The 19,211-nt window shown below is 40.5% G+C and overlaps 1 protein-coding gene across 1 annotated transcript in view; it reads right to left on the reverse strand.

Annotated features, from left to right (window-relative positions):
* Positions 1 to 2,557: 2,557 nt before the first annotated feature.
* Positions 2,558 to 19,211, reverse strand: part of LOC307036272 (voltage-dependent calcium channel subunit alpha-2/delta-3-like) — a 112,622-nt gene continuing 95,968 nt past the window's right edge. The window contains exons 26-36 of the mRNA XM_079676420.1: positions 15,970 to 16,031; positions 15,579 to 15,623; positions 15,423 to 15,485; positions 13,738 to 13,808; positions 11,765 to 11,840; positions 11,599 to 11,651; positions 10,598 to 10,653; positions 8,034 to 8,148; positions 4,637 to 4,752; positions 3,474 to 3,553; positions 2,558 to 3,313 (exon numbers count right to left, since the gene is read on the reverse strand). Of these exons, the coding sequence (XP_079532546.1) occupies positions 3,221 to 3,313; positions 3,474 to 3,553; positions 4,637 to 4,752; positions 8,034 to 8,148; positions 10,598 to 10,653; positions 11,599 to 11,651; positions 11,765 to 11,840; positions 13,738 to 13,808; positions 15,423 to 15,485; positions 15,579 to 15,623; positions 15,970 to 16,031 (830 nt within the window). The 3' untranslated portion in view covers positions 2,558 to 3,220. The remainder of the gene's footprint in view (positions 3,314 to 3,473; positions 3,554 to 4,636; positions 4,753 to 8,033; positions 8,149 to 10,597; positions 10,654 to 11,598; positions 11,652 to 11,764; positions 11,841 to 13,737; positions 13,809 to 15,422; positions 15,486 to 15,578; positions 15,624 to 15,969; positions 16,032 to 19,211) is intronic.

Raw genomic sequence — 19,211 nt, forward strand, 5'->3', positions numbered from 1 at the left:
TGTATGTTTTCAGCTGGCACCTCTCAACCTTGGCAGCAGTGTGTCTCCTGGCGCGCTCAGGAACAAATTTGTCTTTGGGGTTTGGTTCAGTTTTCCTCTCTGATGTGTGTGTGTGTGTGTGTGTGTGTGTGTGTGTGTGTGTGTGTGTGTGTGTGTGTGTGTGTGTGTGTGTGTGTGGGTATGTGCATGTGCGGGTGAGGTAGTCCAGGGGTCTGGTCATTATCACCACTGCAGCTATTGAGCTCGAAGCAAGAGAAGAAAGAACAAAAAGGTATAGGAGTGCGGTGAAGGAGGTAAATAAGGACAGAGCCAAGGACAAGATGCCTCCGGGTCAATGGATGAAAACAATCGTTGATCCTAATGGATGACAGTGACACAAATACAACAAATAGTCTACTGGCCAAAGCGAGCACATTTCTCAAAGTAAACAAATACCAAATGCTAAGAATTCTTATTTTCTTTTCCACTTTCATTGTTCTTATAACATTACATATGAACTATTGTAAGCCTATCTCCTAAGCAAACCAAAGGATACATGCACAATGAGTTGCAAAAACAGAAATCTTTCTATTCACCATGTGGAATGCCGAGAGAGTTGTGTGTGTTTTCGGAGCTTGTCTTAGCTGTGGCGTGTTGTGGTCACCGGGCCTGTGTGTGGTCCTGGTGTGGTTCAGCAGCTCAGAATAATTTCCATTTAAACATATCTCTGGCTCTCAATGCAAACCACCAATGTTATCCACTCCATTGGAGGTAACACCAAAGGCTTTGCCCCCTGTGTGACCCCTCCTGCGTGTGTATGTTGTGTTCGCATGTGTCCGTGTTAATGCCTGTGGTTGTTCGCACAACGTTGTAAATATGTGTGTGATTCACTTTCATCTGTCTTCCGGCATATTAGCCAAAGAGATTTCTCATGTAGTCAAGATAATGGTGAGTAAACAGGGTTAGAGTGGTGTGAGTGCTGATGGATGGGAGTGTTTTGAACAGCAGGGCCCCTTCAATGCATTGTGTCCCAGTGATGAGTGTGTCCCCCCCTCTCAGCGGTTCCTTCCCACCACAAACAGCAGTGCTTATCGGATCATTGAGAAGGAATGTGGATGCTTTCTCATGAGATACCTCCAGAGATGTTTCTCACTCACTACTGTCTTTGAGTGTGTCTCTTTGATGGACAGGGGTTATAGGTGGGACCTGGCCCGCCACGTGAAGATTTGTGTGCCGAGACAAACCTGTTTATTCAGGTTTCCAAAAAAAATAAGATATTACTTTTCTGTTGTTTATCCATCTTACTTCCTTTTATTATTATTTTTTAAGTGAATACCTGTTTGACATTGTTCAGCATAATAACACAACTAGCTGAATCATCTTCTCACCTGGTCTTTTGAAATCTGCATGGGTTATGTTTCCCCTACCAGTGGGTGGGGAAAACAGCTTACACAAAACAGAGATGAGCATTTATCAGTCACAGGATACTGAGGTGGCAACAGGGCTGCCATTGTGGCAACTCCCCAGAGAGACAATTGCTTTTCCCACATCTGCCTTTTGTACACACATTGAATGAAACCTCCCCATATCTCATCTGGCAAACAGGAAGAAATCACAGACCGGATTTGATTTGTGACCCAAAACAGCTCCAATCCCATTATGCAGTGATAAATGACCCACCGGCAAGTCAGGGAGTCTTTGCACCACAGAAAGAGGAAGAACAGGATCAACTGGAAATAATTAGAGTCACATAATTCTACTAAAGGGACTAGATCAGTGAAACAATAGGGAACATATTACACTACTTAGTTGGTGAGAATTAGATCACCGTTGTAGGAGGAAGCTGTAGTTAGTGTAACTGACTAGTTGAGAGGTGGACAGAGAAGCTTGTGATGGCTAAAGGGACCTCGGTGTTGACATGAAGACCAAAGCAGAGCAGCTTCCTGATGGCACTGGGTCTCTGAGAACCGCTGTCGTTTTGTACACCTCTGTAGGCACACAAACACGTAAGAGTTGGCCTGGCATGGCGCATGAATGCTATGCTTCAAAGTTTGTGAGAAGATATCTAAGGATGTCTGTGTCCATTTCTTAAATAAATACAGATGTCTGTTGTGGTTGGCCTTCGATTCCAGTGTCATGGTCTTTATCGTGTCTCTTTGTGTGGGGGATAGGCCTCTGGGATAGAGTCTTATATCAATGACAGGAGAGCGAAATACCAGATGCAGTCATACAAATACATGTGCGCACACACACAACTGCTCATGGGGAGGCTAAAAAGCAGAAAAACACTTCCCTACAGCCAAGTACTTAGAGCAGATACTGAATTAATCAGTCGAATCCGTCCACAACAATAGAACAGTTTACAGACCAGGGAACAATGCTTCATATTAACTATATTGAAGGTCTGCTTCGCAAAGAGCCTTTCAACACAACTGTTAACAACATACATTTTAAACATCATTTTATTTCAAAAGTACACAAACAGGACCAATGTCATTCAGTAAGGCAAAGCTCAAATATTAACAACCACTCACATCAGAGGACTCAAAATCTCATAGTCACAGTTTATGGGTACCACTTGCAAATAATAAATAAAACTATTCTTTTCTTCATATATAGACTAGAACTTTTTTTTTTTTGTCATCATGAAAAAAGAACATTAGACAAACATTTCATTACAACCCCAGCCACATATAATCTTCTTCATCTTCAGTATTATTCTTTTTTTTTTTCTCATCACTATTGTCCATGAAAAGTCAGAGTGGGCCGGGGGGAGGTGCACCTGTCTTTCTCCTCATGGGTGTTACGTGGCTCTAATGCCCAGTTCCAAGCCCAGCTACAGACCCTCAGCAGCTACCCAAAATAACTGAACATAGTGGTGTGAGTGAGAGTGGGTTTTATTGGACCACTTGTGCAGTTTTAAGCTATTATGTGCATTCTTAGCATTATTACTTTGTTCAAAACTTTGCATCTCTGCCCAGATCTTTTCGTGCAACTCAAGTGATTTAGCTAAACCACCGTAATTATCACTACTTAGTAGCTTTAATAGCTATCCATTTTCAATCCTTCCAAATAGGTGGCACTGTACCTCAGGGCTAGGGGCTTTGTAGTGGGTGAGTTGGAAAAGGGCATAGTTTGATTAGGGGCAGGAGTGTTTCTGTGGCATCGTTGCGATTCTTTTGCATGCCGAGCCAAGCCGATCCAAATCAAGTTCTGGATGGAGAGGCATGGCCAGCTCTGGTCACCTAGGGAACAGCGCCAGGAGGACGCAGAGCAGTGTTGCCGCGAGCGACGGGGTGAGCCCCACAGCTCCTCCACACTCCATTGAGTTCTCCTAGAAAAAGAGAGAGGGGGGGGGGGGGGCAAGATACAGACAGATATGGGATATTTTAATAAAACATGAAAGTGGAATTAGCAGGGGATATATTATGAGAGAAAGTAGTATAATAGTGAGCGATCTGTGTGTACGGTATGTGTGTTCAAGGAGTGAATACCTCTGGGTGAAAAGGGTGACAGGTATCAGGGCGCCTCCTGTCCTTTTGCATCTTCAACCTCTCGCACTTGAGAGATTCATTATGTGCAGCTCAAGTTAAGGCAATAACAGACAATGTGTGCCCTCGGCAGGGTGTTTTCCTGCTGGAGTCTTTGTCTTGTTTATAATGGAAATAAAAGCATGTGTGTGAGAGCACCATGGATAGAGGTTTTTATGGAAGCAGTGATACTTTTTGAACATTGCAGAGTGCAAAATGTGAAGAAAGAAAACCGACTGAGCAATGTTTGATGACTTTTCTTTTGTCGCATAGCAACACAATAGCAGGCTTTATGCTAAAGTAAGCACTCCACAACAAAATAAACAGTGGTGGACATGTATAAACAGCTTGAGTGTACTGCATAACATTTCAGAGAGATGAACATTGCAGGGGAATCCAGCTTAAGTATTTGGTGATGATCTAAGTTCCTTTAGTCTGACTCTACTCTGAGCTGTGTCTGCTATTGATCAGCATCCCACCGCAGCGTGGGCTGTTGTGTAACTCAGTCCAAACACAGACCTAGCACTGTGAAACACACTTCTAGGAGAGTGATGTCTCGCAGCCTTCAGATACTGACCCTCATAACACTCTCATCTCTTTCATCCACCAAAAGGGTAAAGGGCAAACAAACTTCCCAAATCTTCCCCACAAATTAAAATGCTCTATGCTATTAACATCCTGCTGACTTCGATGGACATACACTGGCTATAGCTTTAGTATTGTGACACAGGAAGTGATGAGGTGGAAGAGAATAGAGTTTCTATTAAAAATAACATAGACAGGTTAGACTGTTGTTTTTCTCAGCGTCCAGGTGGTAAAGGGAAATTGGAGAGACAGGTCAGCAGTAAAACACATTAAGCTGTCCACTAGAATCATATCTTTCTTGATCTTCAGTGAATTTCAAAAAGCACCATGTATTTGTATTTGAGCTGAGACATTTACTACTAGGTTTGTGGATTTTAATCAAGATTGTCAAATGTGATTCTAGCTGTTGCTTTTCTCATCTTTACACCCCTGTCAAATATAACTCCAAATCATCTTGGTGCCACTTCCTCTAACTCAGGAAACCAATGTTCTCACTTTTACTCAATCACCCCCAGCTCTCTATTTGTTCTGCCAGTAAAGGATATACATGATTTCGATGGAGTCCATGGTGATTGGCTCGAACATGCTGCAGTCACACTTGTTGTCCACCACCACCATGAAGAGATTGCTGCTGGGGATCTGCTGGATCACAAAGGACCTGCCAATCACAGCAAAGACAGCCAGAAACAAAAAAAAAGATGAGGAAGGAAGAGAAGGAGAGCAAAGGGAGGATTGAGAGTTGGATTGGCAAGTAGACAAGGCGCCAGGGTATGATGTACATTTCTTGAGTCGGAGGATTTGTGTTATGAGTGTTCACATTTCTTCCCCCCCCCTCCCCGGCGAAGGGAAGATGCACCACTGGATGCATGTCGAGAAGAAAACTTGTCTCCAGGCCAACTGTCAATAAACATACAGAAACATCGACAGACTCACACATGCTTCTCTAACTAACTCTATCGCCTCCTCTTCCTCATTATTTTCCTTTCCTTCTCCTTTGTCTTTGTTATATCCTATCTAACCAATGAAGTGTTGCCGAATATAAAACGCTCCAAAGGGAGACAAATGGGAAACACACTTTTTGGGCTTATAGCTTCTCATGGTTGTGTTTCGCCTCGGACTCCTGCCCAGTGATTTATGACCTTGGATAAGCTTTACGAAGAAGAAGAGTCGTAAAGATGATCTCTTCTTTCTGTCTCCCTTTCTTTCTTTATCTCTTGCTTCTCTCCCTCCCTCTCTTCTTTCGCAGCTGGGTGATTTATCGAGTATGAGAACATTCATGTGTGACTGATTGGACACACACAAATGCTGAAAGACACGTATTCACTTTCTCAATTCTTGTCAAGAAAGAAGTAAGACAGTCGATCAAAACAGAGTTAGAAATATCTCCATCCATACTAATTCAATACCATGACCAATTTCATTTGACCACAAAGAGAGCCTGAGCAGTGCCAATCCACCACACTCTAATTCAGTCATCCCGCCATTACCAACCAAACCAATCCAGCAAGTAGGCCAAACCAGTTCCAATCAATGAATTAGGATCTGCTGATTTTTAATAATCTCTGCTCACCCCTGCTCAGCCTGATAGAAAGCAGGGCAAGTGTTTTTAGAGTAAAGACTCAAACACATCCTGAACGCACAGCTGCTGGCCTTGAACATACCCAGTGCGGGGAAAGGGATCTCTACGCTGCATATACAGGCACACACTTGGACACAAAACAATGATGTGTATCATGTGCACAGATACACACACAGAGAGACAGACATTCATGCATATTCTCTCTCGCCAACACACAGATGGTAAAGATTGTGTCTTCTTGACATGGACTCCTAGTGTTTTGGCTCTTAGAGATGTTGGCCAGCAGAGGAATGAACAACAAAGACATCCAAGAAAAGTGAGCTTGAGTGAGAGAGACGCACAGAAAAGAGATAAAGTCCTCAAAGAGAAAGAAATCAAGAGTTAGGGACATGTCGTAAAGCGGGTGTACTATAGGGTAATATAAAGACACTCACAAAGCTGTGGTGACAGAACAATTTCTTCTTCTCAACGTTTTGACCAAGACATATCACACAATCTGTAACTGAAGCTGATAAGACACTTGCACTGCGTATCAACCCTTTTTGATCATGAAAGAAATGTTTTAATCTTTCCATTGTCAGCTGTACTGAAGCTCATTTTAGAGGTTAGGGCTTAGATGATAGCATTTCACAGAACATTATGCTTTGATACAGATAAGGGGCACAGTTTTTCTGCCTTTCATGGTCAAATCATGATCACTTTTGGCTAAGTGTAATATTTTTGTGCATCTTGTGGAAAATGTTCTCATTTTTCCCAGTTATGTATTTTGCGAATCATTTAACCAAAACCATACTATAAATTTACAGTATGGTTTTCAGAGACCTCAGTCAACACAGTTGGGCGCTTTTTACCAGTAATTACTGCATGTAATTTGACAATTACTTTTGAAAATGCTCCACTTAAATATCAACTAAAAGATTGGAGAGTTCTCAGACCACTGTTGTCCTTTTATTTTAATGTATCTCATGTGTTTCGGGGTGAAATGAAACCATTATCAGAGTATTCTCTACTGTCTGCTTTTCTTTTTGACTGTCAAAGTCGATGCAACAAAGTACGTTTATGCTTTTTTTAGGGCCATCATTTCCTTTGACATGTGTCAAGCCTTCCTTGACAATTTTACATTTTGAACAACACATTTGTGTTGAACTATACACAAGGAGAGATATGTAATACTTGCAGATTGCTGTTTTAAGAGACAGTACAGAGAACATGGCTTCATTAATGAAGGTGAAATCGTCCTTTTTTTTATCATTGGCTAGATTTGTTTGATTCTTATGATCCGTCACTCTGTCTCAACCATCAAAAAGTAATAGACATACCAACATCACATGCACACATGCACAAACACAAGTGAAAATACAGTAAAGTGAGATTTAACAGGCAAGGGCTTAGGGTATATTCCTAGAGCATAAACCATACACACGTGTCCCAATGAAAATATAAGAGAAAGGCTTCAGTTAGCCTTTAACGTGAAACAGATGTTTATCACCAATATCCTCTATTAATAATATAAGCTGTAAAATACCGAAATAACCGAAATAAAAACTTCATTTGACTTTGTCAAAATGTTTGTGCTTTAAAAAAGATTTATTTTAAGGTAACATGTTGCTCACAGCACACAGCTGGTCAGCTAATCCCAGTTGAGGTGTCATCATGTCATCTTTTCTGATTCCCGCTTCGGTCATGAGTATTTGGGTGGGTGAAAGTGTGTGTGAGAGGGTGCTGTGTGTGTACCCTGAATGTGTGTGTTTACTGACTGCATCCCCAACCACATTTTAGTCCTAGCACCCAGGGCAGTGGTTACCCTGCTGACCTAGCACACACACAGCCCGACACACCCCCGCACCCACATGCACGCACACATGCACACACAGAGCCTCCCTGGCAGTTCCACAGCTGGGAGCAATGAAGGGCCCATTGGAAGGATCCAGAGAACACCCCACAATTGCCTGACAGAAAAGCCCAAATTGTTAATGGGGACCACACTCATTTTCCCATTTTTAAAGGAAGCATTTTTTCCACCTCTCTCCCTCATCTCTAAATGCCTCGTATTTCAAACTGCCGGAGGAGAGAGTGAGTGTCTTTGTGCGTGTCTCTGATGGATCACCCTGGATAAAAGTGTTTTCAGCAGACAACAAATGATTTAAATGTGTTTCTCATTATCAGGGATCAAGGACATAACATATTTGCCAAGATGAGAGTTAACTGGATAATAATTTTGTAATTGCTGGCTTGTTTTATGGAGCACAGTGACACAATTGGTGTATAAAGGAAATTACAGACATGTACAATTATACTGTTTGTTTCTGTGTTGTCTATGTGTGTTTACATATGTTTGTTTGTTTGTTTGTGTCTCATACTTGATGCAGCCGCCACAGTCAACGTTCCCTGTGTTCTCTTTGATGGTTCTCTCGGAGATGAAGGCTGGGTACTCTGTGTCACATGGTACCTGCATGCTCCGGCCTATCCTCTGAGCTGCAGGATGGGAGAGAGAGAGAGAGAGAAAAAGAAAGGGAGTGAGAAAAACCGGGAACATCTTTTTCAAAGTCAAATACATCTTTTAAATAGGTATGCATATAGATTGTAGGCAAACTGTTAAACACACCACATCCTTGTAAATATACAAGTTTGAAAGAAAGCAGCTCTTCTGAACCACAGCTGCCTCTCGTCCTGCTGGAGATATTTCCAGTGTGAATCTAGGCCAGCCATTTACGCAATATTACTTGAACTCTCCTGCCACCCAGAGGTTTCAAACAAGGCTACAGGCTACTGGAAAGGAGAAAAGGAGGCAAAGTGGTTCCTTTTTCTATTTGGGTCAATATTTTTAAAGCAGACTTAATAAAGCAGGCGCTAATAATATCCAAATTAGCATATTAAATCTAGACATTTCAAGACGTGTGGTTTTATTCTTTAAGTTCAGTTCTTCCAGGGGGGCACATTTTTTCCACCCATTTCTAAAGATGGTGGATTATGTGTGTGACTTGAATAGAGTGGTTTAATTACTGGATGTCAGCAGTGCAGCGTGTGTGTGCAGTTGTATATATGTACATGTTAGAAGCACAAACTACATGTATAAATGCCTCGGATTAGTTCAGCTTGAGAGGCTGTGTCTATTGGGTTACGGGCTGCTAAATTGGGGTGTTCCAGCTGTGTGTCACAGGCCTGCGTCTCTATTATAAAAAGATACAGAAAGTGCTGCTAAGACCTGAGGCTAGCCAGCTGTGAAATTGTCTCGACTGCTTGGCGAACAGCGATGCCCAGCTTCACTTCATACAGGATAAGGGTGTGCAAGGAAAGCATTTTACAGACTTTCATTTTGTGGTTCTTTCTCTTTCTCTCTACCCTCTCTCACTTCTACATATGAAATATTTTAATATTAGTTTTGGCGAGAATTAATATTTTATGATGCTGCTTAGGGAGGCTTTAATTCCAGAGAGGCGTACCGTATTCAACACACCATAAAGAAAAAGGCATCATAGCGTTCATAGCTTGGCAGTAATGATATGAGAATGTGTGTGTGTTTGCGGGAGAAAGTGAGACAGAAAGGAAAGACATAAAACCAGAGAAGAGAAAGCGATTGAGAGACTGAGTGAGAAAAGACAGAAATAAAACGTGTGTTTTCTTCAGTCACAAACGGATATTGCTTCTCAACACTAGCAATATGACATATATCCTCATAAAGTCATAATGGTAACCCCTCTGGACAAGCAAACCAATACAAACATGTGTAGAGACAGACAGCCATACGCGCCGTCTCCCATACTGAGGTCACTTGAGGCAATCATGTGTTCTGCCATTTTTACTTTTAGGTTTGGATTGCGCCTCTTTATTCTGTTTTTCCAGTGGTCACACAGACCGAGAGAAAATAGAGGGAAGATGGCGTGGATGCAGACTGGAGGTTGGTGCTGAGGACACTAGTTGTTTTTATGTCCGCAATGAACTTAAGTCCATTTGACCTCAAGAATTAAAATGAAACACTGACGGTGTACACGTCATTTTTATTTTGTCTTTTGATTATTTATTTTAGAAATATAAATAAAGCTCTGAAAAAACAGTAATGGGTTTATAGGTGGGTGTGAAAAGGAAAAATGACTCAGTTTCCTTTAGAGAAACGAAAGTTAACTGCAAAAACTATTAACAAATTCCTTTTTGGATACCAAAATATTAGGTGATATTTATTTATTGGTGCGCATGGATATGTTGAGACATAACAAATATATATGTATGTTTGTATGAAAAGTGTTCATTTTCAATGTGTTGTTTAGTTTTTTTTAAAGAAGAATATATGTTTGTTTTTTTTATCTTTCTGGCATTTATTTGACCTTTTAGTTCCTGTTCTATTTCTGAATTGTTTAAGTACAATTTGAGACCAGGCATAAACAAATATATATATATATATATATATATATAATACACAGACGCTTTTGACATGTTATAAACGTTTTTGCAGCAAATTAGACATTTGAAAACACCAAAAATGTAAAGAACCATATTTGTAAAATGTATCAAATAAATGCAAATCCATTTAAATCATTACAATTAACAATCAAACATTCGTAGAGCTGTGTGCAAAGGACAACATTGTACAGTCAGAACAATAATCCTGATTCTTTCTCAAGCTTTATCAGATTATTATTATTACTGTTATTATTATTATTATTATTATTATCATAACATAATTATTTATGACCAAACGGTCATAAATAATTATGTTATAATAACAGTTTAGCCCATGTTCAACTTCTGATCAACCCTTACAGTGTTGTTTGCATGCCTTATCTATTGGGGATGGAAAATAAATAATCTTTTTTGTTTATAAATATTAATATATATCCAATATGAGCTGCATACTTTCCTAGGAGTTTGTGAGTTTGCTTCAGACGCAGACGGAGAACAAGCAGATCACCAAAGAGTGCGTTCTTACCTTTAGCTGTGAGGTCAGAGTGCCACCAGCTGTACAAGTTAAACTCCACCAGGAATCTAAAGGAGGAGACGACATTGATCATAACAAATACATTCCATAACATGCTTTTATCATAAACACTGTCTAATGCATTCTTAACATTTTTACATAGGTGATTTAAGTTTCCCAAAAACTACAGTTGGGCACAAACATTTATTTTCACAAAAGATGATCAATTAATATTTAAAAGCAACTGTGACATTAAAATACATGTTTATCTTAAGGCCAGATATCCTATTTGTGGTACCGCACTTGATCTAGATTTGAGGCGAGCTCGGCCGATACTAAAAGGTGGAGTTAACACACTGCAGAACAGTGCAACTCAAATGCAACTCATGATAAACTGCAAAAACCCAACATGTTAAGGTGGCAGAAGTACTGTCAGTAACAGAAAGTAAATGTCTCACTTGCCCCAGTTTCAAAAAAGTGTCAGGACGCAAAACCACACGGTGACCCACTAAGAACAGATGTTCTTTGAGTGGTTTTAAGTTCACTTACTCATATGTGGTTATTTAGATTTTCATTTGATAAAGGGAAACAAACACATCAATTTGAAAGGAAACACATAAATCAAAAGATCAATAATATTGCAAACATTTTCTGCACTGTGACCAGCTGTCAAATTAGCACTGACAACTCATTCCTCCCATGATGCACTGTGGCGACAACAGACCACCCAGGAAGACTCGGCAACCAAAACAAGGCATCACAGGCATACCCCTGCTACAGGAAACATCAGGTAGCCATTACTGCTCCTGATCTCTGATGATCAGGTCGATGTGCATGTGGAGACACTGGTAAACAAACATTCAGTTTCTACATAGCCACATACACACACTGAACATACACACACTGAACATACACACACTGACAGGAGAGGCCACCATAAGAGTCCTCAAAACGCACATCTATGCAGCGTGCGTATGCAGACAAAAGACACTTCACACACAACAGAGTCTTACATGACAAGCTCAGTTAGGATCCACTTTACAGCTGAGAAGAAAGCAAAGTACGGCTAAAGAAAGAAAAGAAAGAGGAAATATGGATCAGACATAAAAAATACATATTATGCTGTGCCCACGTTGCATCGCATGGAACGCACAGGTTGGAAAACAATGCAGTACTCACATCTAACAGTGTGTGTCCACTGTCACTGCTCTCTGAGAAAGCCCAACATAGAGCCTGGTAGTCATACAGAGTCACCCTGAGTAAATAAAGATAGAAAACAGAGGGCAGGGAGTATAACAGAGGCATCACAGATACAGATAAAGTAGGTTAAAACTGATCAAATGTACTTTTTTTTAAATAAATAAGGAATTTGGCAGGAATATATAGCCCATATAAGGTGATTGAAGTGGTGATTTGCACATTATCTCTGCTTTTACATGCCTGCAGGGCCTTTTGGAGTGCTGTGTGGGAGCAGGAAGCAAAGATCCCACCTCTGCTATAACTCCCACTTTACCTACGGATAATATATTGGATGGATGTAGCAAGAATGGGGAAAGGAAAGCAACTGAAAGCCGAGAGCTTCCCGAGAGGTTTCTCAAAGTGATGTAGGAAGGTGGGTGTGTGTGTGTAGATGATTTGGGGATATTGGGGGGGGGGGATATCAGAGGATTTAAGGGCTTAGTGGACCCTGAGGGTGTGAGGTCTGGGTCTGGCTGGGTGAGGTTATTGAAGGGGTTCCTAACACACACATACACAAACACACACACATTCACCTACACACTGGACGCTCTTTCTCACAGCCTGTGGACACGTTCCTATATACTTGAAATGTGCATGTGTGTCTAAGTGGGCCCGGTCTGTCCGCAGCCCTGGGCCATGCTCAGCACCGGTGACACACAGCTCCAACACGGCCAGGAACCAATTAGTGCTAAGCCAGGCCACGAAATGCTAGCAGCTAAGTTAGGCCAATGTAATGTCTGTCTATGAGTGTGTAACTGCTGCGTATGAGTATGGGTGCGCCAGCCTTAATTTGTTTGGCATTGGAGCATAACATCACTCTCATTGTTTTGATTGATTTCTCTTCCTATTGCTGGTTTTGAAGGATAGATAATCCCAAAGTAACTAAAAATATGTTGTCCTCATTCGTCTTCATCTGCAGGCTTAAAGCTGATGGATTAATCCAGGCTGGCAGCTTGGGGTCGACTTTAAGTGGCACACTTTGAAATGTCTTTAATTTTTTTTTTATCAAGACAAAACTTGTTTTGCATTTTAGCATATTAATTCTCCACAGATGCTCCGGGTTAAGACAGATCACATTGGATTCATTAGTGATCAGCTCTATTGCTCATCATGCTCTTATTTCACCCACACAAGTCTTATTATTCATTCATCATGTGTCGTACTTGATTTTAAACAACCTTTCATCATCTGACATTAAATATTGAGTGAAAGCACTTGTTGTTCTCTTTGTTTTTATGAGTGCGACAGTAAACCACAACTGACAGCTTTTGAAGTTCATCCTTATAATAAATATGTGCAGTTGTCTACTTGTTTGATGACTTGTCAACCATGATTTTTATACATGGAGAGCTAAAATCTCCTTACCCACTTCCCGAATACAGAACTGCAGAGATGGAAATGTGGTTGCAAGCTTCTGCAACTAAGTTCTCAAATAAGGTTTGACCATACAGTCAAACTACAATATGCGTCTGTCTGCTTCTCTGCAGTTCTGCACTAATACTGGGAAAGTTATCCTCCGAGGTTACATTTCCAAATTAATTGCAGAAAGGCGCCACCCACAGCTCCTGGCGTTTTCCAGGAGACACTGCTCTACAACAGGCACTAAACGCGTGATTGTGTCTAAATGTGCGTGTCTGTGTGACTTCAAGTTTCTCCTAATTCCTTCGTTTCAGGAAAAGATTTGCTGTAATCCCCTAACGGAGAACTCTGCTGAGCGAAGGGTCGGAGTTCGACGCTGAATAGCTCACCACGATTGGCCAAGTTAAGAGCTGTCAGCGCGAGGGTAGACATGCTCTCATTCTGTGGCCTGCCTGATTTTATGCTCGTACAATAACACACACTCATACATACGCTTATACACTTGTAAGAACACACTCATTCACCCCCACACACGTGCAGTTTGAAATACTCACCTTTTGAAAGAGCCCATCTGCAGGAGCTTACTCATTACAGCCCCCTCTGCTTCTCCAAAGAATTTCCCTGTCTGAGAAAGAAAAAGAAAGATATTTGATCTTATTTAATAAAACAAGTCATAGGACAATGTAAATGTCTAACTAACATCCCCTACAAACGATGTGTTTGTAATGCTAGAAGCTCTTAAATGTACAAAAGCTGACTCGAGTCCAGGTTGGATTGAATGCGAGAAAACTTAATTTGCCAAACCCTAAAGCATGCAGACACCATCCCACATTGCTAAATGGTCTGTGGGATCTCTCCTTATGCTCCACCAAATGACCAAGTGGCCATGGCTGAAGAGAGAAATCATTGATGCAAACACAAACTGGCCTTTCTAGGGACAGATTTAAGAATACAATCTCCCACACACAATGCTTCCCAAAGTCTGTCATAACAACTTCTAATAGTCTGGAAAGAAAGGTCAACCATCTTTGGATATAGCCGCCCCACAACTGTCTCCTTCCCCATCATTTTCCTGAGCACAAGGTGACATTGTCAAATGTTGTTTGACTTGTAAAACATGTTTATTGTTTCCCGGATGTAAAGATGCCACAGGGGCAAAGGTATCAAATTATAAGCATTAGTCGAATCAGACACAGGACACAGGAAATTGCCTGAAACTAATAACACAGCCTGCAGCCCAATCAGAGAGACCTGCTCATGACATTTTCACGGATCACATTAGTATAACCTTGGATGAAGGAATTGTTCTTGTCTTTCACAATTACAATGAAATGAAACAACTTGACACGTGGAACCTTAAATGCTCCCTCACCTCTAAATTAGGATTAAATAAAGAATAGGTGCCAGCAAGTAAGGGACACAGGAAAAGAACATGCAGGGCAGTGAGAGCCATCGGACTGGCTTCGAGATGAGCCAGACACAGAGTGACAACATGTCTGGTGACAGCAGAGGGTAGGGGAGCAACATGACTCCTTGAGATCATTTGTGGCAACATGAGATGCAGGAAACATATCATAATTCTAATAGGAAAACAAATGTAAGGGGCTCATACTGTATGTAGTTTTGATTAAAATGTTTGCTCAGTCTTTGACACATAACATGCAATTGTAATCCAATTCACTCTTTGTCAAATCCAGTAAGTAACTCCCCACATTGACTGTGATATTCATACACAGCGCTAGCTCTGTAAATGGAAAGTGGCTTGGACCGAGCCACCCAACGTGATACCAGCCACCAGCAACAGGGGGCGTTTGTTCCCGTGAACAGGGTCACGCTTTGGACGTATAAGGGACAACACATCTGGACTGGGGTGTTTGTTAGGGGTTGAGTTTTTTCCAGAATAGTAGCATCGACATTTAAAATGAATTGTTTAATCACAATTTATACAAAAATATATAATGTTTTTTTGATGTTTTTGCTGGTTTCATAAAAAGTGAATGGGCTACTAGCTCCTCTTGAAAAACAACTGTTTCTGATTTTTTTCTTGATTTTTATTTTTGCAAAAAGGTGATGTGTTTGTTATAGCTACGACTGTTCTGGAACATTTTCCATTGATCTGCCCTGCGCGGCTCTCGTGTGTGTGTGTGTGTGTGTGTGTGTGTGTGTGTGTGTGTGTGTGTGTGTGTGTGTGTGTGTGTGTGTGTGTGTGTGTGTGTATCTTAGTGTGTAGATGGATTACCAGAGTATAGTCCTCTGCCACCAAAACAAAGCCGTTGTTGTCAATGAGGTAGCAGTTAATGTTCTGTTGAATGAAGAAAAAACTGTTAAAGCAATTGTGAGGAGTAACATTTACAGAATCGTGCAAAGTTGATGAAGAAAAGCAAAGACAACCAACCTCATCATCACAGCTTATGGAGCATTTCCCATCTAATGCTGCACACTGAAAGATACAAATAATATATTGGCATACTGTGTATGAGTCACACTGAATATTAGGGCTTTATTGGATTCCTTTTTCAGCTAAAAACATTTCCTCCCTTCAAAAATCTTTGTGAGATACATAAATAAAACTAAACACACTGATGACCTTCCCATGTTTAGATTTATACTGAAAAAATGTCATGGTAATTTTTTTCAAATAGACTTAAATTACTTTATTTGTTGTGTTTTTAAACTACTGTTAGTAAGTAGGCCTACTCTTTCCTATATGTTATTTCAAGTTAAGTGTGCTTGTAATATTGGTCTGAATGTGTATTCATGCGTGATGTGTGTTTATGCCTCTTTACCTGTCTGCTGGCAGTCCAGAATTTCTTCTGAAAGAACTCCAGTTTCATTTGGATGCCAACAGCTGAAAGACAGAACACATTCACTGATGCACTGTAACAACTGGACATTTGCTTGTTCTGTTCTGCGTTGAAGTGCAAGTGAACTGTGATCTTTATCACAACACCAATCTTCCCACAGGCAAGACAGAGCTTATTAATGAATACACAGAGTCAAAGTTCACCTTTCATTAACCAACAAGACACATACATTGCAGCGAACCACTCCAGGCCAAAAGGACAATTACACCCTGCATCATACATGTGTCAGCTTATATTTCTGGGAGGCTAAGTGTGTGTGTTTGTATCTAAAACAGTACTATCTGCTGACATGTGCACAGATGCCGCTAACCACACTGAAAATGCAGTTAAACACCATTCTAAAGCAGACTTCTCTCTCTGTGCCCACATGAAATCCATCTTATTTCCCAGTCTGCCTCCCTGTTGTTATCCCGATGGGCATTTCCAGAGTTGGTATACAGAGCTGCTCTCCCTTATATAAGCCTCATCACAGCAGGTCCCTAAATTCACAAATCTGACCAGAATTCCTTGCCTGGAAAAAAAACAGTTTCTGGCATTAAATGTATCATTTTTTTCAGGGTTGGCTGAGGAAAGAATGACACATTCACCACAGGCTTTAACTTCCCTCTTCAACTCTTCGTCCCTCTACCCCCTGCTACTAAGACTCAGAGGAATCTAGCTTTCTCTTAGTGGGGGTCTGCCATGTGTTGGGGTCTGTAAATCTTTCCAGGAGCACAATTTAAAGCTTCATTCAAATGCAGAGAAGCCACAGGTAGTAAACGAAATGACGAGATGAGAATTCGGCATTTATCACATTAGACACAGTGGAAAGATAAAAATTGCAATGATAGAAAATGCAATGAGATACCAACTGATAAAAATTGATTTATGTCTTTTTGTGAGAAGTGTAAAGGTATTTCACACTAAATAAGAAGACTGAATGGAAGGTGGGTTATATATATATGTATCGTGCTTAAACAAATTAGTTCCAAAAACGTAGAGAAGTCATAATGAGTTGAAATGTATACATGCAACAAGCTACAACAACAAAAGTGGGCCACCACCTATGGGGCAACACCGCATTAAGACAGTAACACATTGGTTAACTCTTAATAGAGCAGTCCTGGCTACACATTGCTAAACTCACATTTCAATTCCCAAACTGTCTGTACAAATATACAGAAATCCCTCGATGACTCATGTTGTTAATTATAGATTAATTAATATATATATTCATTTTCATGGGAGACATTTAGCAATATATGCATTATGTGTTTAGATATTCTAAGTGCTTATGAATAACTTATCAATGAATTGGTAGCTATTAAGCAGGAAGGATTTGATGTGAGTCAATTTTGTCTACCTGTAACATGATGAATATAATATAACTTCTCAATGATATACTAAATATATAACTCAACAATTGTTATTCTTAATTGCATAAATTATTACTTAATCAAGTCACACAATTTGGATTCTATACACACATACACAAATAACAAATATTACTATTTTATTATTATAGCTGTATTTCATTTACATGAGTTTATATTTTATAGTACCAAAGTTGAAGAAGTAACTATAAAATGAATTGTTTTACTGCCTAATGCAGGGATCAGGAAAGGCAACTGTGTGACCATGCAGTTTATATGTTATTTATCATAATGTAAAACAAATTAAAATGGGTTACTGTGAGGGATCCAGTACAGTCAGTAGCTTTTACAAAAATGCACTACAGTAAGCTTCACTGGTTGTCAACATGTGAATTGTCAGTGAGAAATAATCATTTTGTTTAATTTGTTTGAGTGTGATCGTGCATTTGTGTGATTGTCTAAGAGCAGTGTGCAACGGGGTGCTGCTGTGGCCTGTTTTTAGCCCTTGCCCAGAGGAACAGGTGCAGATTATCCCGTCATAAGCGTTGCCAGTTCCTTTCAGCAGCCCACCATTTCTACACCCACATGGAAAACCCAGGAGGGGAAGCTAATTTGAGATGCTGGGCAACAGCGTTGGAAACACACGTGGTGTAAAACCAGGGAGAACCTGGATCATAAAGGCAATACAGCATCCTCTACTTTAAAAGGTAGAAAGGAAACAGTCACTGAAAAAGAAAAAGATGAGGAGGCCAAATGAATACTGTAAGAACATGTAAACTTAAAATATCTCATCCAAAACATAAAAATACTATTTATAAAATTGTCAATGAATAAAACTATATTTTAAATATCATTACATAATCGTTCAGCAAGGGAAATAATTAATGGAAACAAAAATCCAGTTTCCAGCAGTACAGACGTTTGCATTGATGCTGCCTGCTACCTGGAAGTTGGCTCAGAGCAAAAAGAGAAAAGCTTAAATCTCACTAATGCTCGGGAATTTCTGTCCAACAGGGAACCATTTAATTTCCCTAGGTATGATTTAAGAACTTGGGGGGTATTTATGCCTTGAGCTGGGTTTATAAGTCCAAAGATGAAGAGACATAAAATCCACAACAAACCCTTCCCATCACCAATCCGCTAGCATTGCAATCCCAGGCAGGGAGAGATGACAACCGGTTTAAATCCTTCAGATATTTGGGATTCTGAAAAGGATTGAATAAATGTAGACATGAACCAGCGCAAGAGGGCATCTGGGAGTTTGCAAGTATGTGTGCTCATGTACTACGTGCTGTGGCAAGGGTTAGCATTTACACCCCAGCCTCAGCACATGAAGGACAGGCAATACACTGACATCTAGTACACATTTCACACAGAACACACACAGCTGTCTGAGAGCGGCAGTGATTTCCAAATGTTATGTTGCTACACGGCACAGGGGGCGGATCGGGTCAAGATATTGAGCAACACTCAGAAGATGAGCAGAACAGGCTGCTGCGGTTAGCGATTCGGAAGGCTGTCTGTCCACATCAACAATATGGGGCTTTTAGCAAATACAAAGGTGTTATCACCCATTGAGGATGTATTTGCCGACTCAAGGCACCCAAGTGTGCATAGGAGTGTCGGTGCAAGAGTGTGTGTGTGTAAGTGCATGACACTAAACATGATTTAAAATAATCTTCATCTGCGCATTAATTGTCCATTGAACTCAATTTATATTAAAGCCAATATGACAGGACAAATATTTGTGATGCCCTTTAGCGGAGATACAAATATAGAGGGACAGGAGGCCAAATAGCATGGAGGGTATTA

This window comes from Notothenia rossii, assembly GCF_949606895.1.
Source record: "Notothenia rossii genome assembly, chromosome: 4".
Lineage (NCBI taxonomy): Eukaryota > Metazoa > Chordata > Actinopteri > Perciformes > Nototheniidae > Notothenia > Notothenia rossii.